This window comes from Diospyros lotus, chromosome 6, assembly GCF_014633365.1.
Source record: "Diospyros lotus cultivar Yz01 chromosome 6, ASM1463336v1, whole genome shotgun sequence".
Lineage (NCBI taxonomy): Eukaryota > Viridiplantae > Streptophyta > Magnoliopsida > Ericales > Ebenaceae > Diospyros > Diospyros lotus.
The window spans coordinates 27799681-27826483 of NC_068343.1; the positions used below are offsets into that span (position 1 = coordinate 27799681).

Here is a 26803-nt window from a genome sequence, read left to right on the forward strand (position 1 = left end):
TACCTTCAACCTAGCCCATTATCTCTATCTTGTTCAAAGAATTCACTTCCAGCTCAAAATAATTAAGTTTGAAAATTTCTAAGAAGATAACTTAGAGAATCTCACCATTTTCACCTATCTAAAGACATGAAACCTCATATGTTGACTATAAAAATCAATGCTTAAATATGTTTGCCGTTCATATATTACACTAATTTGAGCGTCAAATACTATATCTAAAGAATTAAATCTACCCTTTTTTATAAGTGCTCAGATCAAGATAGAATTAAATTATAATACAATATTCCATACCCCAACTTGTGCTTCCCATTTTGGCATTATTTTGACATTCAATTCCGGCACGGAATGGGCACTCCACTGATTTTGTAAGAAGTGTCGCGCGAAAAATTTTCTGTTATAATATTAAAAATGGTTTCAAATTGTAAATTATTTGACTGAATAATTTAGAAATAAAAAAGTGAGACACATTCTGTATGAAGGAGACATTAAATTTGTATTTGTTTTTCTTCTTCCTCTCCCTTTCTATTGGTTTTCTCCATCAAATACTAATATGGAAATTAGTAATAAACCACAAAAATATAAAAAAATAAGAAATTTTGGATATAATAAATAAAAAACCATTTTACGAGTACTTGCAACAAATATATTGCAGAAGAAAAGATACGTTAAAATGAATTATAAAAATAAAAATATATTAATTATATTGTATGAACATATATAGGACAGTGTAATCATGAAGGGCAAGTAGGTAAACCAAACATCCACGAGGCCACACCTAAAGTTCCTTGGGACAGAGGCCTGCCGTGGTAGGGACGTCACTATAAGGTATGGATGGTGATATATATTAAGGCATTATTAAAAAATTATAAAATATTGAATTCATGTGGTGTTTATAGGGTTTTTTTTTTTTTTTTTGTTATTACCTCTTTTATTTTTATTTTTATGCTGACGTTAGCTAGCGGACCCCTATTTAAAGGATTCAGCGTTGATATGTTTTGTCTTCCGGAAGATGCAGGTAGGAGAGATGGGGAGGTTGGAGATAAAGGAAACATTCTTCATCTCGCATGGATCGCCGACGCTGTCGATCGACGAATCATTGCCGGCTAGGCGTTTCCTGAAATCATTTAGGGAGAAGGTGTACGGATCAGCTGCACCCACCGCCATCCTCATCATCTCCGGCCATTGGGAGACCTCCCACCCCGCCGTCACCGCCGTCTCCGGCCCCTCCCCCACCATCTACGATTTCTACGGCTTCCCCGCCGAGATGTACCAGGTGATCATTTTCTTCGTATTTAATTTCTGGTTTGAAGAATTGATTCTCATAATTTTCCTTCGCTAATTGGGGGGTCCTCTTTCTGGGTTGAATGATCCACTATCAATTCATCTCTGGCCCCAATCCTTGACATTTGACAGTACAACCCACCAACGATAAAACTGTAGATAATTGATAATTATTAATTAATATTTAAATACATGAGTCAATTTAATGAGATGAGATAAATTTTTATTTTAAAATATAATTATTTCTAAGTGAGATAATTTGATTCTAAAATGAAATTATCTCTAAGAGATAATCTGATAAAATTATTTTTAAATGAGATAATTTTAAAATTCGAATTTGATCTTTATCTTCTAAATCTTATGAGATAAGGTTTTCTCATTTATAAATAGAGATTTTTGCATAAGGTTTGGAACACATTGAGAAATACATAAAATACAGAGCATCTATATTGTGAGTGTTCTTATCAGTTGAGTGAGTATTTGGGTTGTGGCTAAAGTGTACTTTTCGTATTGTGATTGTGCACTTGACTTGAAAATTCAAGGAGACTTGTGGCATGCCAAATTTCGAAGATCCAATTTTTGTTATTAACTAGGTATTTTATCTTTGCGATATTTACAATTTATGCATAAACTAGCTAACAAAAATGGTATCGAAGCTACGATTTTAGAAATTTGTTGTTCATTCTCTGTTTGCTTGCTGCTCATCTCGCTATAGCTAAGGCTTTGTTGCTAGCGGCTAAGTACATCACGATCGGTGGGATGGAGCTGCTGCTATCCAATCACGAAGACTGAGGTTGTTTTGCTGGCAGTCGCCTTCGTCGTGCCTAGTGTAACGCCCCGTTTTCCCACAACGAGCGTTAACTCGAGATTTCGGGAATATATATATATATTTTTTTTCAACACACAACATAAGTCCCTCGATACCTTCATCATAATCGTTTCCCGACAATCCCGATCGTACCTTCTTAGCATATCAAAATTTAATAATAAACTAAGACAGGTATCAACAATCACATCAGCGGAAGCAAGATCGAAACCTCAATGATATATAACCGACAATTCCTTTACAATAACCAAATCGATGTTTCACATGAAGATATCAAAATATTACATAACCTCTGAACATCGTAATCATGGACAAAACCTACGAAAACTAAACATAGCCACTACATCTCGATGATATTCTTTCCCTTGGCGCCACTGCTTTCACCTGGAACGTTTGAATATTCTAGGGACATAGTCCAAATTAGATGCTGAATCATCTAAGTGAGAGTTCAAAAACGTTTTCATGCAGATATGAAAAATCATATACAAAATCGATAAATCCCGACATGCACCAGCCTAAGAGAATCCCACATAGCACTTAACCCTAACCGGGGAAAATGCAATCTCTCTAAAGGCGACACAACCACTTCGGCCCATTGGCAAACAATCCTGCTTAAGAGGGACAGCCTCGACATATGAACCCGGTAATCACCCCATTGTCATTGTTAGGCTTTACGCTCCAACTCAAAAGCAATCCAAAACCCAACGCAACCCTAGCCCCAAGAGTGTCACATCAGCACTATCCTCGGAATCGACGTCACCTTGGCATTAATGCTATTGCTCAAAGGAACCTGGGGTGGTGTCCACTCGCAGCCCCGCCACTTGAGCTAACAACCGGGGTGGTGTCCACTCTCAGCCCCGCCACTTGGGTCCCGTAGGGTGAAGTCCGTCTCAGCCCCGTCCCAAGTGGGTCACCTAGCATTAATCCTAGGTACGCATCCCGAGTGCTGTCACTCTGGGCTACGTCACAAGTTACCAACCCACGTCCCACATGGACCACACAAAACAAGCCAATGCCGAAAAATCATAACATGCATAAAAATCAACATCTCAATGTATGCAATTTACCGTACGAAATTCAATGCATGTGTAAATAATTGTTTGGACAACCATAATAAACCAAGCCATAGGGAAGAACATTCACAGTAAACCATTCACATGTCACTTAAAATCTTTTCGGGTAGAACCACTCACAAGTCAAAACAAAGTTGGGGGCGAACACTCACAATAACCATTCATATACCACAAACGAGTTTTTCGATAGAACTACTCACCTTTGGCGATATTTCGGTACGCCTTGATTTGCGTGCCTGTCTCGATTTGCGTGCCTTCTTCGATCTTCGCACGAGTCACTTTGTCTCAACCCTCAAGGCACCCTAATCATCGCGTTTATCCAACAATTATAATTTTCCTTAATTTTCTCATACTTTTCCTATTTTTCTCCCATTTTCTTCTCTAATAATCCTAATAATCCAAAATAAATATCTATACGACTATTTTCTCAAATATTTTTATATAATAATTTATAATTTAATTTTCTTAAAATAAATAAAAAAATTTCGAAATTACCTGAAGTCTCACGCGCCTTCACGCGCGGACGCGTGGCTGACTGGATTGAACTGGCGCGTGGCAGTCACGCGCGGGTCGTCTTCTACCTTGAGCCGGTCGCCGGCGACTGCTCCGATGGCTACAAAATCGGTGCCGTTCGAAAGCCCTTGTAGAATCGATCACTATGCCACAAAAATCAGGCCGAAAGGCCATCGGAAAGTGGCCCAAATGGCCGGTTGCAGGCGGCGGAAGGCGGACCGCCTCAAACCCTCGGCCGAGTTCGAAACCCCCTCAAACCTACTCCAAAACGCCTCAAATCGATCCCAAAATGATCCTTGACTCCTAGAGACCAAAAGCCCTATATCAAAGCTCCAAAAATCGTTCAAGAATGAGCTCGATTTGGTGCTTCTTTCTCGGCCGAATACCTTCGGTATTTATAGGTAAAAACGACCCCCCACGTGGCCGATTTCCGGCCATTTCTTCCCCTTCACGCCACCAGGACTGTCCTCGGCCATCCCTTGACAAGATTTGGCTGCCAAATGGCCGGATTTTTCGGCTAAAACTCGCGGCCAGGCTGCCATGTGCGTGTGAAATTTTTGAAAATTACACTTTAGCCCCCGAAATTTTTCTTTTGCATTTTGACCCTTTCCTTTAAGCCCCTGGTCTTTCTAACATCCTCACTAAGACCCTCAAGATTAATACTTCTCATTTCCCCCTTGAAACTTTTGAAAAATTGCCGTTTAGACCTCTCTCAAGCATTTTTTGAAAATTACACTTAGGCCCGACTGATTTATTTGACCTCAAATCCACTCGATTCAATCTGAAACCTCTTAAGGGTTGTTCTATACATCGAATACTAGTCCTTGATGCCCTCCTTTGACTTTTTGGACATCGTTTATAACAATTCGGTAATACGACCTAATTGGCAGCTGTATTTTTGCTGTACCGAAAACTGTTCCCGATCTCATTTCTTTTATCACTAAAAATCATAATTTTAATTGCTCGTCGGTACTATACCATTTTCCTTGGCTATCTAGAGTCTGAGGTACTCTCTCTGATTAATTCGGTCGTCCAAAGTTGTGTTAGTGTGCCCTATAGTCCTATTTTTCCCAAAATTCCAATTATGCCCTTTATCAAATATCATTTTTATCCTCAAAATTATTCTCGGGTGTTACACCTAGTAGGACGAATAATCGCATTTGGGTCTGCCATGGCGTGGGTCTTTCGTGTAATCTCCATGGTTGTGTTGCGATCCACCATCATTTTTGACGTGAATGGGTGGCCGTGTACATCGCGACCAATCATGTCGTTGACGAGCATGGGGCGATATCGACGTTGCTGACCATAGTTGGAAATCGACCATGGCCGTGGGTGTCGAGTCATCAGTTCCAACTTCTTACCGTGGCCATGGGTGTCACCGATTTGATGGTCGACCATCGATTTCAGCTCTGCCATGCCCATCAAATCTTGCCCTCGCCATGGTTGTCATTTTTTTTAGCTTCGCGATAGTCCTTGTTGTGATTTTAGGTTGTCTTCTCCCTTCTCTCTTCCATTCTCGAAGCGGTTGCCTCTGTGGTCGCCATTAAAGACGGCAAGCCAACAACCAAAGCCACCAGCGATGAAGGGAAAAGAAAGTGGAAAAGCAGCCCGCAATGGCGAAGCAAGGGCAGAAAGGAAGAAGAAGGTGGGGGCAGGGGCGACAACGCTAGTTCAAGAAGCAGAAACCCTAACTGATGTGTTGGGGAAGAAGATGGGTTTTGACCCATTATGTGTTGGGTCGACCCACTAGGTCAAATTCGAATCGGGTTAACCCGATCCATCAAGCAATCCATGAAGCAAATTCGCAATCCAAATCTAGATCCAACAACAGTTTTTCCAAAAAAGAAAAGCTATATTTTTTTTTTTTGGCATATCCATAATTTCTTTTTGATAACATATCTAATTTATTTTTGGAATACTAATTCTTTCTGAAAATTAGTAATGTTATCTTTATGATATGTAACACCCTGTGTTATTGGTGTTATAAAATAATGAATGATGTTAGAAATTTTTTAAAAAAATGCCTTTGAAAAAAAAGTGAATAAATGGGAATAATGGTGCCCTAGCATAGGGGCATTTTGGTAGATTGGGATAGTGAATCCCATTATTTTGGTGGGTTGAAAAATAATTCCTCTTTGGAATTAGGTATAGTTGTAAATTATTTTCATTTGTGCATTTGTGTGGAGATAAATGGGATTGATAATTCACTAAGGGCATTTTGGTAATTTGGAGTATATTTTCACGAGAGAATTAAATTATTGAAGAGGGAAAAAATAATTATAATTCAATTATGTGAGTAAAAGTAAATTTTTTTTTTTTAAAATGGTGAATAAATATGGTAGAGACACATGGATGGTTGAGATTGAAACTTGGCAAGCCTTTGTTCAAGGGAAATAGAGAGATTAAATTAATGCAAAAAGAAATAAAAATAGTCATTCATGCATTAACGAGAGAAATGATTATGATAGAATAAAGAAAATAATAAAGAAAATAGAAAATTAGTCTCCATTAATGTTAGAAAATGTGGAGATTTATTTTAAATGAAAAATTGGTGAAAATGGTCACTCAAGTGATGGGTGAAAAATTGTCAAGAATTAAAATAATTTTTAAAAAATTCATTTTTGGACTAGAAGAGAAGACAAAAGTGGATCTAATGGTTGGGATCAAGTCTTGAGAAAGGTGAAAAATAATCCAATAGCTTACATTAAAGTCTCCAAGATGGCATGGATTGTGCTTTCTCTATGTGATGGAGATTTAATCTCCAAAGTAAATCCAATGGTTAGGATTTAGTCTCCCATAAGCACATGAATTGTGTTAATTTAGAAGGATGAGATCTATCCTCATAAAATAAAAGGAAGGGCTAGGATTTAGCTACTTTGGAGGGATGAGATTTATTCTCATAAAGTTAAATCCAATGGATAGTGTTGTTGTCAAAAGACAACAATTGAAATTTTTTTTGAAGTGAGGGAAATCATCGTCTAAAGCCGCGTAAGAGGTCGACCTTCGAAAATGGAGTCGTTGAAAAAACTCTCTCAGAAAGAAACCTTCCAAAATGAGATCCTTTCAGAGAGAAGGTTGCTCATGAGGGAAGAAACGTCTCTCGGAGAGAATTGGTGCCTCACGGAAGGAATAGTCTATCGGAGAGACCTAGTTGACTTGGTGCCTGGCTTAGGGATGAGGCTCTCGGAAAGGGTCCAACACGGCTCTCGGAGAGGAGTCGACTGGCTTCCAGAAAGAGAAGGGTCTATCTCAGGAATGTGTTTTAAGGAGTCTCGGAGGAAACGGGGGTTCTCTTGGAGAGGCAAGTACAATCTAGGCCTAGCTTCTAGATGAACTGCAACACACGACAAGGATCAGAAGACTTGTAGGAAGGATCTCTCGTGAAGACCCTTGGACGATCAAGTCAGTACCTAGGGAAAGGAAAAGCCACGGAAAGAAACGTAAGTGCTTCGGAAAGGGAAATTTGAGAAAGGTTACCAGATGTTGAGATTCCGCCAATCGTGTTGTGTTTTACCTTTTATAGAAGCCTAAATCTCGATGATCGATGGAAATACGTGGGCAACCATGCAGCTAACTTCTCGGAGACACTCTCGGAGAGATCCCCTCGAGAGACTTTTTTTAAGAGGATTTCTCCGAGAGAGACCTCTCGGAGGGACAGGGCACCACAGATAAGATTGGATCTTGGAATTGAGAGATATAACAAGGAAATTTGAAGAGAGGAATTGGAAGAAGTCTTCCAACGTGAAAGGGAAAAATTGAGAGGAAAGAAGAAAGGAAACGAGAAAAAGAAAGGGGAAGGAAGAAATGGTAAGAATTCTTCCTTGTAATAGTGTGTAAAGTTTTTTTTTTTTCTTTATTTCTCTTCGAAAAGTGGCTTAGTCTCTTTGTTATCTTAAGGTTTCTTTGAATAAGAGAGTTGGAAGTAAGAGGATTCGAGGCTAGGAGGACCACTTCAAGTCCAAGGAGCACCAAAAGGTAAGGAATGACCCCATGGGAGGTGGCCTTACAAGCTTTGTAAGAATGTAGGATAGATTTCATTATGTTGCAGGGTTGACATGCTCCATTATGTACATGCACTACAAAAAAACAGGTTTTTCGCGGCGATTTTTTTGCGGTGGTTTTCAAAATCGCCACAAAATAAGGTATTTTGCGACAGTTTTTCAACTGCCGCAAATTATGTTTTTTACGGCGATTTATCCAATATTTTGCGGCGGTTTAGAAAAATCGTCGCAAAATTAATTAATTAAAATTATAAAATTAAATTTAGCGACGGTTTTAAAAAATCGTCGCTAAACACAATAATAAAAAATTAAAAAATTAAATTTAGCGGCGATTTTCACAAAATTGCCGCAAAATTCAATAATAAAAAAATAAAAAAAATTAAATTTAGCAGTGGTTTCATTGAAACCGCTGCAAAATTAAATAATAAAAAAAATCAAAAATTAAATTTCACGGCGGTTTTCAGAATCGCCGCAAAATTCAATAATAAAAAAAATCAAAAATTAAATTTAGCGGCGATTTTATCCAAACCGCCACAAAATTCAATAATAAAAAAATAAAAAAAATTAAATTTAGCGACGGTTTCATCAAAACCACCGCAAAATTAAATAATAAAAAAATTAAAAATTAAATTTGCGGCAGTTTTTAAACCGCCGCAAAATTAAATAATAAAAAAAATCAAAAATTAAATTTAGTAATAAAAAATAAATAATTTCAAAATTCAGTAATAAAAAAAATTCAATTAATAAAAAATTAAATTTTTGAAAAAAAATTAATAATTTCAAAATTAAATTAAATTAAATTTTAAAAAATAATCTGAAATTTTTTATTTTTTAATCAATTAATTGATTTATATCAATTAATTTATTTAATTTCATTCAATTAAATTAAATAATTTATTTATTTTAAATTTATCAATTAATTTATTTATTTTAAATTAATAAATCGATTAATTTATTTAATTTCATTCAATTAAATTAAATAATTTATTTATTTTAAATTAATTAATCAATTAATTTATTTTATTTAATTAATTGGTTTAATACATTTTATGTTCAATTAATTAAGTTAATATGTTAACTCTTATTTAGGTATTTTGAAAGTTCAATTAATTATTTTAATTTAATTCAATTCAATTAAAATTAAATTATTTTTTTATTTTATTTTATTTAGGGCTAAGTGTAATTTGAAAAACTTTAGTTTGTGGGTGCAAAGTGAATTCTGAAAAATAGTGATTCGAGTGCTTTATAATTAATATGCGCTAATATATTATAAGGTGGCTTTCTAGATCAACTGGCTTTGCGCGCGCGCGCGCACGCGCATAGGGGTGGTCACGGGATCGAAACTTGGCAATTACAATTGCTGGAATAAATTCCAGCAGGCTTCCAGCAGGCGCGGTGGGCGGGCGGACGCGCGGGCGATGGCCAGGGGTCGTGGCATGGTGGGCGCACAGGGGTGGGCGGCTGGCGTGCACTTGTTTTTTGCTTGCATGCGGCAAATAGCGGCGGTTTCAAAACTGCCGCAAAAAATAAAAAAAATCGCCGTTACATTATTTTTAATAATTAAATTTAATATTAAATTAAATAATTTAATATTAAATTCAATTAAATTTAGCGGCGGTTTGAAAACCGCCGCTAAATTTTAAAAACCGCCGCTAATTGCGGCAGTTTTCAAACCGCCGCTAAAAATAGCACTTAGCGGCGGTTATACCAGCGGTTGATAAAAATCGCCGCTAAATGCTGCGCGACTACTGTATCAGTGGCGGTTTTGAAAATTGCCGCTAAATCCCTTTACGGCGGTTAAAAATCGCCGCGAAAAACTTGTTTTTTTGTAGTGATGAGACCAATCGCCATGTGGGTAGTTAGGGACATAGTGGGAAAAGGTAAGTTGATGCCTCAAACCAAGGTAGGTTGTGAGGGAAAAAAGACCTAGCCATACTTTCATGTACCTTACTTTACATTTTTAATCTATGATATATTTACATTTGCATTGCACCCTTATTGAGCATTGTAGCTCATGGGGTTTTATCCTCACTTTGTAGATTTGCAAATCTCAAGGGAAAGGGAGTCATGGAGGCTAAGGATTTGAGGATCATGATGATGAAATTTTTGCTATATTTTTATGAGATTATTGTAAAAATATTTTGGATGTAACCATGACATGTAATGGATGGACCTTTAGTGTATTTTTGTGGATGAAAGGGTAATATTAAATTTTGTAATATTTGGAGGTCGAAAAGTCAAAAGAAATGCAAAACGACATGAGTGGGAAGTGGCAGTAGCCGGGCACACAGCAGGCGTGCGGCATGAGCGGGTGGGCCCGGCCAACGTGTGGGTGCATGGCAGGTGCACGCAGCTTGCGGCCAACTTGCGTTGCTAGCGCACCGCTAGGCCCCGGGCGAACCAGCAGGCCCCCTCAACCATTTTTTCTTAAATTTTTGATAACTTTGAGATATTTTTGGCCATTTTAGAATAATTTTGGGTTCCGGAGGAATTTTCAAAATAAAGGGATTTTTGGGCAATTTCGGCAAAAATTTCTAATTGTTAGAAAAATAAAAATATGTGAGGAATTTCCCTTAGGCGTGGGAAATTAGCAAAATATTTTGAAAACCCAGGACAACTTGGATATTTTCTGATGAGAAAAAGGAATAAATGGGTTTTTTATAAAGCGTGCAAGTTAAGGAATTTTGGACAAATAAAAATAAAATTTCGATTAAGAGTAAAAATCGAGTTAAGTAGTATAACCTAAACATCACCTAAAACCTGGGGTAGTCATCATTGGCTCCAATCAGTAGAGCTGAAGAAGAATGACGCTCGCTCGGGGTTTTGGGTTCCTTTTCGCTGTGGTATTATGATATTTTGGGAACCGATTTCTTGAGTGGAGCGATGGGAGGGACGAAGCCTAGTACCCACATAGGGCATTTCTTATTGAAACATAGTCTAACCCTTCAGAATCTGATTGATGGATGATCAATCCGGTTGATTATTCACTCGTGGCACCCGTAGGTGGGAACGGAGCATCACATGATATGCATTATGATTCTATTTTTTTTTACAATTAGTGATGTTATCTCTATGACATGTTCTATATGCATGAATTAATTATTCTAGGTGAATTTTATGTGAATTTTGTCTAAACCTAGAATACATACTATGGTGGTATGTACACTTTAATTCTTTTACAAAATCATGAAAAATTATTATATGTTTTAATTTTATCATGATAATTGCATTCATTGCAAATATTTATGTTGAAATTGAACATGCATATGAGATAAATATGATATAGCATATAGATATGAGCAGATCTTATTGTTTTGGCATATTCAATTCTGGTGTTTGTGATGCCCTGTTCCTATCTACGGGTGCCTCGAGTGAATAATAAACTGGATTGTTCACCCATCAACCAAATTTCGAAGGGTTGAACTATGTTTCAATAAGAAACGCCCTAGGTGCGTATTAGGATTTGTTCCTTCCTTTACTCTACTCGAGAAATCGATTCCTGAAATGTGAGAGTACCTTAGTGGAAAAGAACCCGAAATCTTGAGTGAGCGCCATCCTTTTTCAGCTCGACTAACTTGAATGAGGATGACTACCCTAGGTTTGAGATAACGTCTAGGTTGTACTTCTCAACTCAATTTTTACTTTTGAGCGAAAATTTATTTTTATTTGCACAAAATTCCTTACCTTGCACGCGTTATGAGAAAGCCTATTTATTCATTTTTCTCATCAGAAAATATCTAAGTTCTCTTGAGTTTCCAAAATATTTGGCTAATTTCCCACGCCTAAGGAAAATTTCTCACATATTTTTATTTTTTCAAAAAATTAATTTTTTTTGTCGAAATTGCCCAAAGATCCCTTTATTTTAAAAATTCTTCTAAGGCCCAAAATTATTCCAAAATGGCTCAAAAATATCTCAAAATGATCAAAAATTTAAGAAAAATTGGCCGGCGAGGCTTATTGGCGCACTTGGGGCTCGCGCTGGGCCCAACTGTGCGTTGGCAGTGTGCGCCAGTGTGCCCGCGCCCTAGCTACGCTTGCCGCGCGCCCTACCGCCCCCTGCTGGCCCCTGCTACTGCCACTTCCCACTCTCACACCGTTTCGCATTTTCTTTTGACTTTTCGACCTCCAAACATTACAAAATTTAATATTGTCCATTCATCCTCAAAAATACACTAAAAGTCTGTCCATTACATGTCATAGTTACATCCATAATATTTATACAACAATCTCATAAAAATATAGCAAAAATTTCATCATCATGATCCTCAAATCCTTGAGCCTCCATGGCTCTCTTTCCCTTGAGATTTGCAAATCTATAAAGTGAGGATAAACCTCATGAACTACAATTGCTCAGTAAGGGTGCAATGCAAATGTAAATATGCCATAGATTAAAAATGTAAAGCCAAGTACATGTAAGTGTAGCTAGGTCTTTTTGCCCTCACAACCCAACTTGATGTGAGGTATCAACCTACTTTTCCCTACAATGTCCTTAACTACCCACATGGCCATTGGTCTCATGTACATAATGTGTAACACCCTGCTTTTCTCTTACTGAGCGTGTCACTATGCTGGGGCCCAAAATATACATAAATTATTTTTTTCTTTCTTTCTTGGTACAAAACTTAAACCTTAAGTACCGAATTCCAAACAAAACCCCTAGCAAATCATTAAAAATGCAGAAGCAATAATCGAAACTTGATATGGTACATAATCAATTCACTTTATTTATAACATAAGAATTCGTACCATAGTTAACATCATATCCTCAATATTGAAATACATAAATACATGGAGATTCTATAATATTCTAACAAGGCTAATCATCAATAAAGCATTAGCTAAAACATATCCCAGTCAGCTTGCTGAATCCATCGGCCACGCCATCACGTGCCGTCTCATCTTAACCTACTCCTTGCCTAAGCTGCAAGTCTAAACTGGAACGTTGAATGTTCTAGGGGTATAACCCATTAGAAGATGAAACTTCTAGTGAGGGTCCAAAAACATATATATACAAAGGCATGATGCAATAACATGAACAACATTGGCCCTTAATGTAACTTCTTAGGCCCACCAGTCTGGGACGAAATCTTAGGCAAATCCCGAATCTCTGCAAGATAACCCTAACGTTATTCCATCATTGCCCTAGAGGAATTACGGCTACACTCTGGGGGTGACATCCCATTCCCATGCACAAACATCAATATGACAATAACATCACGTCATGCAATTATCACGACTTTCCATGCAATATGACTAAATGAATATTGCATTCATAACAACATGCATATATACAAGCATATCATGAATATAAGTTCTTATGAGAATACCACTTACAAAAACCATAGTTAGGATTTGGAAAACTCACATTTTGAGATAAACTTACATTTTCTCGAAAAGCGTGCATCGCCTCGATATGCCTCCCTCTCCTCGATTTTCGTGCCAACTCTCAAAAGTTGCACCAATCACATCATCTCGATTACCTCAAACATAAAAATGATATTTTATTACTAAATATCTCAAAACTCCATTTATTTCTTATTTTCCTTTATTTTTCCTTCTAAAAATCCCAATAAATACCTCGGGACCATTTCTCAAATCTATCTTCACAACAATTCATTATAGACTATAAACTTCCAAGGAAAAGTACTGGACTTACCCGGATTTTGCATTTTCAAGCAAAATGTGGTTCTTTGGTGCAGAAATCGAGACATCAGGAATTCCAAATCCCAATCTTTTTGCACAAACCTCCATAAAATAATTTTTTCGAATTTCTAGGAATTTTTTCGGATTTTTAGGCCCATGCACGCGCCCCCACAGCTGGCGCGTGGCTCTGCGCGTGCTGACCAATGCGTGTGGTCCACGCGCCAGTCATCTTCTTCGGCGCCAGCCATGCCGGCGATTTGACATGACTCCACCGGCTTGTTCCTCTTGACCAGTCGATCATCATGGCCAAGTTTAAGTTTGAAAGGAGGTTTGGAAGACCTCCAATCGACCGGCTAAACTCTCGGCCAAACCGCCCGCCTCCAAACTCCGACGAGCTTCGAATGGCCACCAAACCTTAACCAAAATGCCCCAAACTTACCAAAAACACTCTACACCTCATGGGCTTCAAAAGCCCCTTATTTTGGAGCTCCAATTCGTTCAATATCATGGCCGATTTGAAGCTCCTCTCTCTCATATTTTCGGCCAAACCCTGGCCTTATTTATAGGCAAAATCGAGCGATGAAACGCTGTTGGCCGTCTTACCCAACCCCTTAGGGGGCTCTACCTCCCCTAGATCATCCTTCAAGCAGCTTTAACTGACCAAAATAGCCATTTGCAGGCTTTGATAAAAACGACCGAACTTTCGGTCGCTTTTCTTGCTTTTTCGGCCTACCCAGTGGCTGTTGTCGGCCCATGCTTTAACAAAAGATGCTCCCTGGCCTTCGCTCGTGCCATCCCTGTGGCCGAAATCGGCCATGGCCGACCGGCCATGTGCTAGTCAGATTTGCCCATGCTGCCATTTTTGCGTTTTTGCATTTTGGCCCGTTCAAGTTTTGGCTATTAATTAAAAAAAAAAAGTTTTGGCTATTATCACTTTAGCCCATTTCACTTAACCCCTCAACTTTCCAATATTGTATTTAAGACCCTCAACTCCTAAAACATCCTTTTGACCCTTGAAGATTCCAAGAAATCATCGCTTTGACCTCCCTTTGGCAATTTTAGAAAATTGCACTTAGGCCCGAATTTTCGTTTTGGCTCTAAATCTTTTCATTTCTTTCTGAAACCACTGAAGGGTTGTTCCTTATGAAAAACCGAAGCCCTTTCAAGTTTCCCTTGACTTCCCAGAAATCATCTATAACAATTCGCTATTACAGCCTAATTGGCAGCTGCCTTTTTGCTGTATCAAAAATTGTTCCCGATCTGATTTCTTTTGGTACCATAAATCCTATCTCGGGGTGCTCGTTAATGCCACATTATTTTCTTTTGGCATCTCGGCTCCAGGGCACTCCCGGCAGTTGATTCGGTCATCCATACCGTAATAAATTACCGTTATATCCTCAATTTATCCTTAAATTCTATTTTTGCCTCAAGATATATTACCCTTGAGTCCGTTAGAATTTCTCGGGTATTACATAAGCATGTCAACTTGAAACATAATGAAATCTATCCTACATACTTACAAAGCTTGCAAGGCCACCTCTTATGGGGCGATCCCTTACCTTTTTGTGCTCATTGGACTTGAAATGGTCCTCCTAGCCTCCAATCATCTTACTTCCAACTCTCTTATTCAAAGAAAACCTTAAGACAACAAAGAGGCTAAACTACTTTTCGAAGAGAAATAAAGAAAAGAAAACATTACACACCATTACAAGGAAGAATTATTACCTTTTCTTCCTCTTCATTTTTTCTTCTCTTTTCTTTCCTTTCCTTTATTGTTTCCCCTCATTTTTTCCCCTTCATGTTGGAAGACTTCTTCCAATTCCTCTATTCAAATTTTCTTTTTATATCTCTCAATTCCAAGATCCAATCCTAGCCATTGGATTTAAATTTATGAGAACAAATCTTATCTCTCCAAGGTAGCTAAATCCTAACCCTTCCTTTTACTTTATAAGGATAGATCTCATCCTTCTAAATTAGCACAATCCAAGTGTTTATGGGAGACTAAATCCTAGCCATTGGATTTACTTTGGAGATTAAATCTCCACCACATAGAGAAAACACAATTCATGCCATCTTGGAGACTTTAATATAAGTCATTGGATTATCTTTCGCCTTTCTTAGGACTTGATCTGAACCATTGGATCCACTTTTGTCTTCTAGTCCAAAAATGAATTTTTCAAGAATTATTTTAATTCTTGACAAAGTTTCACCCATCACTTGAGTGACCATTTTCACCCATTTTTCATTTAAAATAAATCTCCACATTTTCTAACATTAATGGAGACTAATTTCCCATTTTCTTTTTGATTTTCTTACTCCACCATAATCATTTCTCTCATTAATGCATAAATGATAATTTTTATTTTTTCGCATTAATTTAATCTCTCCATTTCTCTTGAGCAAAAACTTGCCAAGTGTCACTCTTAGGCACTAATCTTGGCTTTGAAGTTTCAATCTCAACCATTCATGTGCCTTTACCACATTTATTCACCATTTTAGGGAAAAGAAATTACTTTTACTCACATAATTGAATTATAATTATTTTTTTTCTCTTTAATAATTTAATTCCCTCATGAAAATATACTCCAAATTATCAAAATGCCCTTAATGAATTATCAATCTCATTTATCTCCATACAAATATACAAATGAGAATAATTCACAACTATACCCAATTCCAAAGAGGAATTATTTTTCAAACCACCAAAATACCCCCAATGGGATTCACTATCCCAATCTACCAAAATGCCACTCTCCTAGAGCACCATTATTCCAATTTATTCACTTTCTTCTAAAGGGCATTTTTTTTTGGAAATTTTTAACATCCTTCATTATTTTATAACTCCAATGACACAAGGTGTCATGTTCCACCCCCTTAAAAGAATTTCGTCGTCAAAATTCATTTTTCATTATTCTTCGTCTTGAGACAATCCCATTCTCAAGTCCATTCCTAATTTTGACACTTAGGAATCTCATAGTTTAGCCATTGCTCACCCTTTCCTCGAGTTACCTTTACTCGAGCCTTTGCTTAGGCTACCTATCCTCTCACTCTTGAGGATACTCATTCCCTGGAGCACTTTGGCCTTCTGCCAAATTCCACAATTGTTAGCTGGTCATAACACCTAACTACCACATCAAGAGGCTCCCATGGTTTCAACTTAAACCCATGTTGTCCCTCCTCTTGATGGGTTTCCATTTGCCTCTTAACATCACTTTGCAGATAACTTTTTGTTTTCCACACCAAACCAAACCAAACTTGAAACACAACAATGCCAATTAAACTTGATAACGACATTGCAACCCTAATCAGTAGACAACGATTTTACGCCAATCACACACGATAACATTTTCCCTTGCCAATCCCACATGGACACTATTTTTTACGTCGATTAAACACGTCAACGTTTCAGCACTGATCAATCATAGCAATGTCACTTCTATTGCCTTCATGATATGTTTTCATCCATTCCATTATGGCATTCCTTCATCAACCACACACTCATGGTTTGAATTGATCCTTATGACATCTCATTATTGATTGATTATAACCACGTTAGTACTGTATGAGAAGCAACCATCCAGCTCCTTTTGCCACCATCGGCCCTTCCTCACTGTCTTATACTTTGACCAACCAACATTTTATTGTCGTTATGACTCAAGCATAACTGACATACCTATACATCTTGCAGCAATTTCATGCTTCAGTCAACAATGTATGCTACCCGAATCAATGCACCGGGCTTAACTATGCATATGCCACAGTACTCTCCCATCCAGGGATTTTTCCATACTCAAGGGAGATACTCAGCATTTTCTTGTTGGCCATTAATAATCACCAATTGGGTTTCTTGCCCACATTTGTTATCCCTCACTGGGCAACCATTTTTAAGTTCTTTTCTTATTTTACACCTTGTCATCAAGATTACTCACAATCACCTCTCATCCCTGGCTTTGCTTTGACTACAAAACCATATGGCGAGTGAGTAGTTTTTTCGTTTGCTTTAGTGTTGTAGGACCAACCACAACCCTCATCACCCCTATTGTGCATGCAATAGGTCTTCGACCCTTGACCATCTGCATAATCACTATGTTGCCCTGTGCATTAAGCAAGCCAATACCCAATCTTCACAATTGTGTTGCTCCCACAAAGACACATCGGGCCCAACACCAATGTAACACCCTTCTTCTCCCAAGTGTGGCATTAACCTGCGATTTTAGAAATATTTTTTTTCCACACACTAGAGCATTCCTCGTAGCTGTATTACTCACAGCTATCAGGTGATCTAATCATCACCCAAATCGTATCATTCACAGTTATCTGGTGATCTAGTTATCACCCAAATCCCATTCATGGACGCCCGATCACATTCCTATGAATTGCTCATTCAAGCTCTCATTACCCATTGGCATAACCTTAAGTTTTCCGTCAACATCCGTGTAATCCACCCGATTAGACTCAGCTGAATTGTTAAGCTCACAACTAATATGACTATCCTTCGACACTACGCTAGCGATCATCAACACATTCCCCAATTAGTTCCCACTCATGGGAAATCACCCTAGCCACATATGTAGAATTCAAACTTCTACATCATATCGTAGGACCCATCCTCCTACTCAAGGCACTTTCCATCACGTTGGCTTTCCCTGTGTGATACATCATTCGTCGTTGTTGCCTCAAGTTTGGCTTTCTTAGGAGAACACCCCAAGTTCTAACCCAAGTTATACCTGAAAACCGTCATCCTTTGACCCTTGTTTTGGAGCAACACTCGTTTAAGTTATACATTCTTGCTCCGACCAACCACCTTTTGAGACTTTGGATCTCTTTCCCAAAATTTGTCCAATCTGGCCACCAGTTCTTGCCAACTCTCAGATTAGTTGCATATGGTGATCAACTAAGATGCTATGTTTATAGTCGTCGAGCCTCACACTCCCATCATTGCCATTCTGGGTGCTACCACTTGGCAATCGATCATGTGTCACCAACTGAAAATCCATCTAGCGTTACAAGAGCACACCTTCTCATTGTCACATTGACACATTTTGGATCAACATTTGACTATGCAATCATAACCCTTACAATTCTCATAACCATATCATGACACATATTTCGCCTATCACAAACTCTCATTACAGATTTAGAGATCCTTATAACTGAAACCCTCACATGTTTCAGTATTCTTGTTTCATAGTTAGCTTTCATTTTGTGGGTCTTGCCCTCAACTACACTGACTCCATGAAACATCCTCGGGTTCCTTAACAACTCTTCCAATCAACCCAATCTTCTCACAATACCATAGAGTCACGCTGGGTCCATCATCTCAATTTACTAAATCAATCAAGATCAACTCTATCCACACGTGCTAGGATCCCTTAACATGACATATCCTCACGCGTCTTATCATCCTATCACAAGACATCACTTGCCATAACTAGGTGAATTCGCAGGCTTCATACTGCCTTAACAAATTTGTGGCCTTACCACATCACCTCGGTCTCTCAAAACTCAGGCCTAAGCCATACATAACCTACAGTGTTTTCCAAGTCTTCGACGTTTGATCGTCTTCACAGCAGACTAGTTGCTCAACTTAGAGGGCCTTAGTCCCTCATCATGAGCCAACCCATTAGCCATTAGCCATCTGCCTTCGGTAGTCTATAATATCAGACCCGTCACTGGTATATCGTACCTGTAGCGTCATTCCCATGCTAAGGCCTTTCTCGTTCATTCTCTATGGGTTCCACTAGTTACACCACAAAAACTTTTGTGGTTTTCCTTTCATCCCTCACCTGGCTCTGGTTCCATTCTCTGGACATCTCAAGGTCGCATGATCTCAACATTCATTGAACCATTTTAGCATTGTTTTACTATTGTAAAGACTTGCCCCTATTAGGGCCTTTGTGCATTTTACCCAACTTGGCTTTCATGCACTTACCCAACTCATCCCTCACGAGTTCAGTATCCCATCTAATCACAGTTCATCACCATATAGGTAACGCCTATATAGCTTGTGAGCATGCGTCAAATATGCCCTGTCCATATCACACGTTGTGTAGCTCTTTACTCACTTCCATTTCCCACGAGTGTGATCTACCACGATCCCTTTGACCATCACAAGATCTGGCCCAACCAGAACTTAAACCCTTTTCCAAACTAATTCTTAAGGTGTTGCTCCAAATCTTTGGCATCTGATTGTCACTTGTAGTTCACTAATTTGCTCTGGCCATCGGGCTACTTGCCTTTACCGCGAGTCAACTTATTAGTCTTCTGCCACAAGGTCTATAGCATCAGATCCGTCATCGTGAGCCTTGCACCTGCAGCATTACTGTTATACTAAAATCCCTCATTTTGCCTTCATGGTTTCGTTGGCTCCACATCATCACTCTCTCAATTCCACCTTTTCCACAAAAATGGATTCCGGTCCATCATCCATCATGATGCTAGCAACTCATCTCATAGCTTGGTTATATTTCCTTCATTGGGTGGCTCATCGATAGGCCTACCAGGCTCCATAAGCAAGAAATAGGCTAAGGTTAAGCCTATCTATCTCTTAACATTCCGACTAAAGTCTTCCTCTCAATCCTCAACCATCATGCTAAGTCTATCTCAGATTCTAGTGTACATTATTTAGAGCACATACTAGCACCCTCCAAGTAAGTCGAGACCTCATGTCTTTCCTGGCATACCCACATATGCATTCAGTCACTACGCCCAGGTCGGCTTTTCAACTCGCCTTACTCGGGCTCCTAAGACTTTGGAATTACAACATAGACCTTAAAATCACTAGTCATGCCCCCACTCACTAGGCATCTGGAGTTGGCATCTCTTGGACGTGCACTACCTGTGGATGTCCTGTAGCCATAGTCTTGCCTAACATAGCCCTTGACCCCCCCAAGGACCTTGTGACCTTAGGCGTCCCACCTGACTATCACAATGAGAGTCTATTTCCCCTTTCTTCCACCATCACGCGAACGGTTGTTTGGCCCATCACAACATGGTTCTTATCTTATAGCATCCGCACATGTGTCAACACATGCTCAACTCAATCCTTCTCGATCTGGGTTCCCTTGAATCCCAGCATGACCAGCTAGGGATTTTCCATCTCATACCAATTCCTGTTAGGGTCCACTCTTACCACACACCCTATCCTTTCTTAGGATAGATCTCGTTTCATCCTCAAACCAGCTAGGGCCATTCATGCCTTAGGCACATCCCTTTGGAACCATTATATCGGTATGCTTATGTCATGTCGCATGCACCAAACTAGCTAGGATCCATTCATACCCTAGACACCTCCATTTCAAGAGCATTGTATAGATACACTCACTTTGTGCCACAACATCCACACATGGATTACACGAGCATAGCTCTTCTACGAGTCATTTCACAAATTGCTTACATTATGCCTACTTTAGACATGGCATAGATATGCACCACATGCACAAACTTCAAAAACTCTAAGGGAGTTTCACTGGAAGTAATGTTACCCTCTTCCTAGGGCCTATCACACACCTTGCTGACAATTCTTTTCCTTAAGTCTCGAGCTAATTCCCACTTTAGCTTACTCTACTTCTTGACTACCCTACTTCTCCAGTTAGTCAAGCCTTAAGAACATCTCTATCTCGAGTGCACAAGCCTTATTGCACCATTAAAGATCGAGGGAAAACTTCTACTTTCTTAAACACCCTTGGCTAATTCCCCAACATGGGAATCCTCTGCTAATACTTTCTAGATTAACTTTGTCTTAGGTTCTTCTTGCCCCATCATGACATATCTTATGTTATGGCTTGACTTCGTGTCCCCATACAAGCTTCAATGCCCCAATCTCAAGGAATTCTCATCCTTGGAATACTTCATAACCCAATTTCCACATTTGGGTTCTCTTGACATCAACACCCACACTTGGGTTTTTGGCTTCACTTTTCCATACCCGTATATCTATCATGGGGACTCCATCTCAACTTATACTTTTACACAACAACTAAGTCATTATCGACTCATAACTCTAGCAATTTTGCTCACATCAGTCACTTAACTGACCATAGATAACTCGACATAAATAAATGTTGAAAGAAAAACACCACACACAACTCGATATAACACCACCAATGCACTAGCTTTCCTAACTCATATTGTTAGCCATGCTCTGATGCTAACTAAGACGCCCTGCTCCCACCTATGAGTGTCATGAGGGAATAATCATTTGGATTGTTCACCCATCAACTAGATTCTGAAGGGTTGGACTATGTTTTAATAAGAAATGCCTTAGGTGGGTATTAGGCTTCGTCCCTCCCTTCGCTCCACTCGATAAATTAGTTCCCAAAATATCAGAGTACCACAGCGGAAAGGAACCAGAATCCTTGAGTAAGCGCCATCCTTCTTCAACTCGACTAACTTGAGCCAAGGATGACTACCCCAGCTTTTAGGTGACGTTTAGGTTGTACTACTTAACTCAGTTTTTACTCTTGAGCGAAATTTTATTTTTATTTGCCCAAAATTCGTTAGCTTGCACGCTTTATGAGAAAGCCCATTTATTCCTTTTTCTCATCAGAAAATATCCAAGTTATCCCGAGTTTCCAAAATATTTGGCTAATTTCCCATGCCTAAGGGAAATTCCTCACATATTCTTATTTTTTCAAAAATTAGATTTTTTTGTCAAAATTGCCCAAAAATATCTTTATTTTGAAAATTCATTCGGGGCCCAAAATTATTCCAAAATGGCCCAAAAATATCTCAAAATTATAAAAAATTTAAGAAAAATTGGTCGATGAGGCCTGTTGGCATGCCCGAGGTCCACACTGGGCCCAACGGTGTAGTGGTAGCCACGAGCTGCGTGCGCTCGCTTGCCTACACGGGCCCGCGCCCTCCACGCTCTTGCTGTGCATCCGGTTGCCCCCTGTTGGCCCCGACTGCTACCATTTCCCACTCTCGCGCCGTTTCGCATTTTCTTTTGACTTTTCAACCTCCAAACATTCCAAAATTTAATATTACCCATTCATCCACAAAAATACACTAAATGTCTATCCATTAGATGTCATGGTTACATCCACAATATTTATACAACAATCTCATAAAAATATAACAAAAATTTCATCATCATGATTTGCAAATCCTTAAGCCTCCATGACTCCCTTTCCCGTGAGACTTGCAAATCTACAAAGTGAGGATAAAAGTATCATGAGCTACAATGCTTAGTAAGGATGCAATGCAAATGTAAATATTCCATAGATTAAAAATGTAAAGCCAAGTACACGTAATTGTGGCTCAGTCTCTTTTCCCTCACAACCCACCTTGGTTTGAGGCATCAACCTACCTTTTCCTATTATGTCCCTTACAACCCACATGGCCATTGGTCTCACGTACATAATGGAGCATGTCAACTTATAACATAATGAAATCTATCCTACATACTTACAAAGCTTGCAAGGCCACCTCCCATGGGGCCATTCCTTATCTTTTGGTGCTCCTTGGACTTGAAATGGTCCTCCTGGCCTCCAATCCTCTTACTTTAAACTCTCTTATTGAAAGAAAACCTTAGGAGAACAAAGAAGCTAAGCCACTTTTTTAAGAGAAATAAAGAAAAGAAAACTTTACACACAATTACAAGGAAGAGTTCTTACCTTTTCTTCCTCCTTCTTTCTTTTTCTCTTTTCTTTCCTTCTTTCCTTTCTTGTTTCCTCTCAATTTTTCCCCTTCATGTTGGAAAACTTCTTCCAATTCCTCTATTCAAATTTTCTTTTTATATCTCTCAATTCCAAGATCCAATCCTAGCCATTGGATTTAAATTTATGAGAACAAATCTCATCCCTCCAAAGTAGCTAAATCCTAACCCTTCCTTTTACTTTATGAGGATTAGATCTCATCCTTCTAAATTAGCACAATCCATGTGCTTATAGGAGACTAAATCCTAGCCATTGGATTTACTTTGGAGATTAAATCTCCACCATATAGAGAAAGCATAATTCATGCCATCTTGGAGATTTTAATATAAGCCATTGGATTATCTTTCACCTTTCTCAAGATTTGATCCCAACCATTGGATCCACTTTTGTCTTTTATTCCAAAAATGATTTTTTCAAGAATTATTTTAATTCTTGACAATTTTTCACCCATCACTTGAGTGACCATTTTCACCCACTTTCCATTTAAAATAAATCTCCACATTTTCAAACATTAATGGAGACTAATTTTTATTTTTTTTTTTGATTTTCTTATTCCACCATAATCATTTCTCTTTTTAATGCATAAATGACAATTTTTATTTTTTTTGCATTAATTTAATCTCTCCATTTCTCTTGGACGAAGGCTTGCCAAGTGTTACTCGTAGACACTAATCTTGGCTTCGAAATTTCAATCTCAACCATCTATGTGCCACATTTATTCACCATCTTAGGGAAAATAAATTACTTTTACTCACATAATTGAATTATAATTATTTTTTTTTCTCTTCAATAATTTAATTCCCTCGTAGAAATATACTCCAAATTACCAAAATACCCTCAGTGAATTATCAATCTCATTTATCTCCACACAAATGCACAAATGAGAATAATTTACAACTATACCCCAATTCTAAAGAGGAATTATTTTTCAAGCCACCAAAATACCCCTAATAGGATTCACTATCCCAATCTACCAAAATGCCCCTGTCGTAGAACACTATTATTTCCATTTTTTCACTTTCTTTCCAAGGGTATGTTTTAAAAAATTTCTAACATCCTTCATTATTTTATAACACCAATGACACAGGGTGTTACTATGTTCTATTTATTACCATATTCTATAATTTTGTTAGGTATATTTGAAGTGATATTAGTGATATATTATGTTACTAAATGCATATCTAATAAAAATTTCTTTAAGGAGTCCGTCCGATCCTTGACATTTGACAGTACTACCCACCACCGATAAAACCCTGGGATAGGAACAAATGGAACCTAAACTTATATATATGAATATATATATTTATATATATATGAAGGGCCTATATATTATAGCCTGTTCTGTTGAATTCATTCCGTTTTTGTTTTTGGTTTCGTTTTTTTGTTTTTGGCTGGGTTTTCATTTGAGTTTAATGATATATAACTCTGCCGGGTACTTCCCAAACATATATATGTGTGTGTGTGTATAAAGCTCAAGTACCCGGCTCCTGGAGCTCCAGAATTGGCAGAGAGGGTGAAGGAAATACTAAATGCAAGTGGGTTGGTGCGGGTGGATGTGGACAAGAAGCGAGGGCTTGACCATGGCGCTTGGGTTCCACTGATGCTTATGTATCCAGGGGCAGATATTCCAGTATGCCAGCTCTCCATTCAGACCCACAAAGACGCCACTTACCATTACAATCTGGGCAGAGCCTTGGCCCCTCTCAAGGATGAAGGCGTCCTCATTCTTGGTTCTGGGGCTACCACTCACAACCTCAGTAAGCTCCGCGCTTCCAGGGGTCATGTCTCATCTGTTGTTGATTCCTGGGCTTTGGATTTCGACTCCTGGCTCAAAGATGCCCTTCTCTCTGGAAGGTATTGCTACGCATACACAACTCCTCATTGTTTCCTCCTCCCTATCTTTAATCATCTTCAAGTTAATTTGCCTCTATTTTCTTAGAATTATTTTTTTATTTTATAATTATATACAAAATTAAAAGTTAATAATAGTTTGACCCATTACAAAAATAAAAATCTTTAATTCACCCCACTATTTAGAAGATTATAAACTATCGACATCCGGTAAGTATACAAAAATCTACGCACAATCTTGCTTTTAGATTGTTATAAAGTTAGAATAGGCGAAAAAAATTATTTGATTCTTCTTGTATTTACCTTTAAAGTTGAATTTATTTGGCAATGCTAATAATAATTTCATTATATAACCTTTTCTATATGAAAACTCATGGTCAAGAATTATTTGAATGTAATATTTGTACTATTACACTCAAACTCATATTTATATAAATACTGTTTAAAAAATAAAAAATAAATTTTAATTGTTAAATTTATTTATTTATTTTTAATTTACACGTACATCATTTATGTAGAGAGTTCAGTTATCTAATTATTTTATCTCTTTGCAGGTTTGAGGATGTGAACGAGTATGAAGAGAAGGCACCATATGGAAAAGTGGCCCACCCGAGGCCTGACCATTTCTACCCATTGCATGTGGCCATGGGTGCCGCCGGCCAAAATGCCAAAGCTGAACTTGTCCACCAGAGCTGGGGCTTGGGCACACTTTCTTATTCCTCTTACAAGTTCACCGCAACCTAATTCACTATCTAAATACAAACTGTTCCAAATTACTGGATCTCTGCATCAACTTCTTTGGTTTGCTTTATGTTTGATGTTCGAACTTGATCAATTTGAGTTCATATCCAAATATCACTTTGGTTTGCTTTTGCTTTCTTCAGTGTAGATGGGAGTCGATTATATTACTTATTATTATGATAGCTAGTGCTTAGAATTTTAAGAAAGTTGGGTATTTGTTGGTGCCTAACTTGAGTCTTTGGTGAGGAGTCAAGGGAGTGGAGTAGTCTTGTTGGCCAAATCACTATAAATTTGTGGTGTGTTGCTTTGTTTATTTTCCTTTATTTTAGCAGTGTTTTTCCTTTTCTATAAAATTTGAAATCAGTTTTTATACTTCAGCAAAAACCTTTTAAAACTTAAAAAGAAAAAGTTTTCTTGTATTGACTTTATCTTACATTTATTTCACATTATTTTCTGACAAGAATTTATTTAAAACATTAGTATTCATAATTTGAAAAAGGCCAAATTATTTTACTCAAAATCTCTTTAAAATCAAGAAAAATTTTTGAAAACCTAATTTACCCCCTCTTGGGTGTCTATCATTTCATACAAAACATTTGTATCATCAATTATTTATAAAAAAAATCCTTTTTTGTTTCATTGTGAACATTATGTTTTGGTAAAACATCCTCCTCCTCACCCTTATAAACGATTTACTCATTTTTATCTTATACATAGTGATGTATGTGGATTGTCTAGAGTACCTAATTTAATCAGAGGATGATGGTTCGTCACTTTTATAGATGACTATGCTCGAGTTTGTTGTACTTAATGAAAGAAAAGTCCTATGTGAATGTCATTTTCAAACAATTCCATAGATTCATTACCAATGTTTTTTAGTCCTCAATTCATATTCTATGAACATATTAGGAAGGGATTATTTTTTTCACGAGGTAAACTAATACCTTGAAGAGCATGGTATATTTTACCAAAGCTCTTGTGCATACACCCCCAACAAAATAACATTGCAAAAAGGAACAATTGACACTTGAAGTTGCAAAGGCCATTACGTTTACAAGTAATGTCCCACATTCTTTTTCTGGTGAAGCCATTCTTATTTCTGCCTATCTTATTAATTGGCTTCCATCAAAAGTTTTGCAATATCGTACTCTTATTAGCAAGCTGTTATCTGCATCTCCCTCATCTAGAGTTCATAATTCCCATCCAATTCAGGTG

At 38.0% G+C, this 26803-nt stretch overlaps 1 protein-coding gene across 1 annotated transcript; it reads left to right on the forward strand.

Moving 5' to 3' along the window:
• The first annotated feature begins 982 nt into the window (after window positions 1-982).
• On the forward strand, window positions 983-25722 carry LOC127803400 (4,5-DOPA dioxygenase extradiol-like). The gene is made up of 3 exons (XM_052339600.1): window positions 983-1273; window positions 24468-24850; window positions 25402-25722. The coding sequence occupies exons 1-3, from the start codon at window positions 1010-1012 to the stop codon at window positions 25589-25591; spliced, it is 837 nt and encodes a 278-aa protein (XP_052195560.1). The 5' UTR covers window positions 983-1009; the 3' UTR covers window positions 25592-25722.
• Window positions 25723-26803: the final 1081 nt, after the last annotated feature.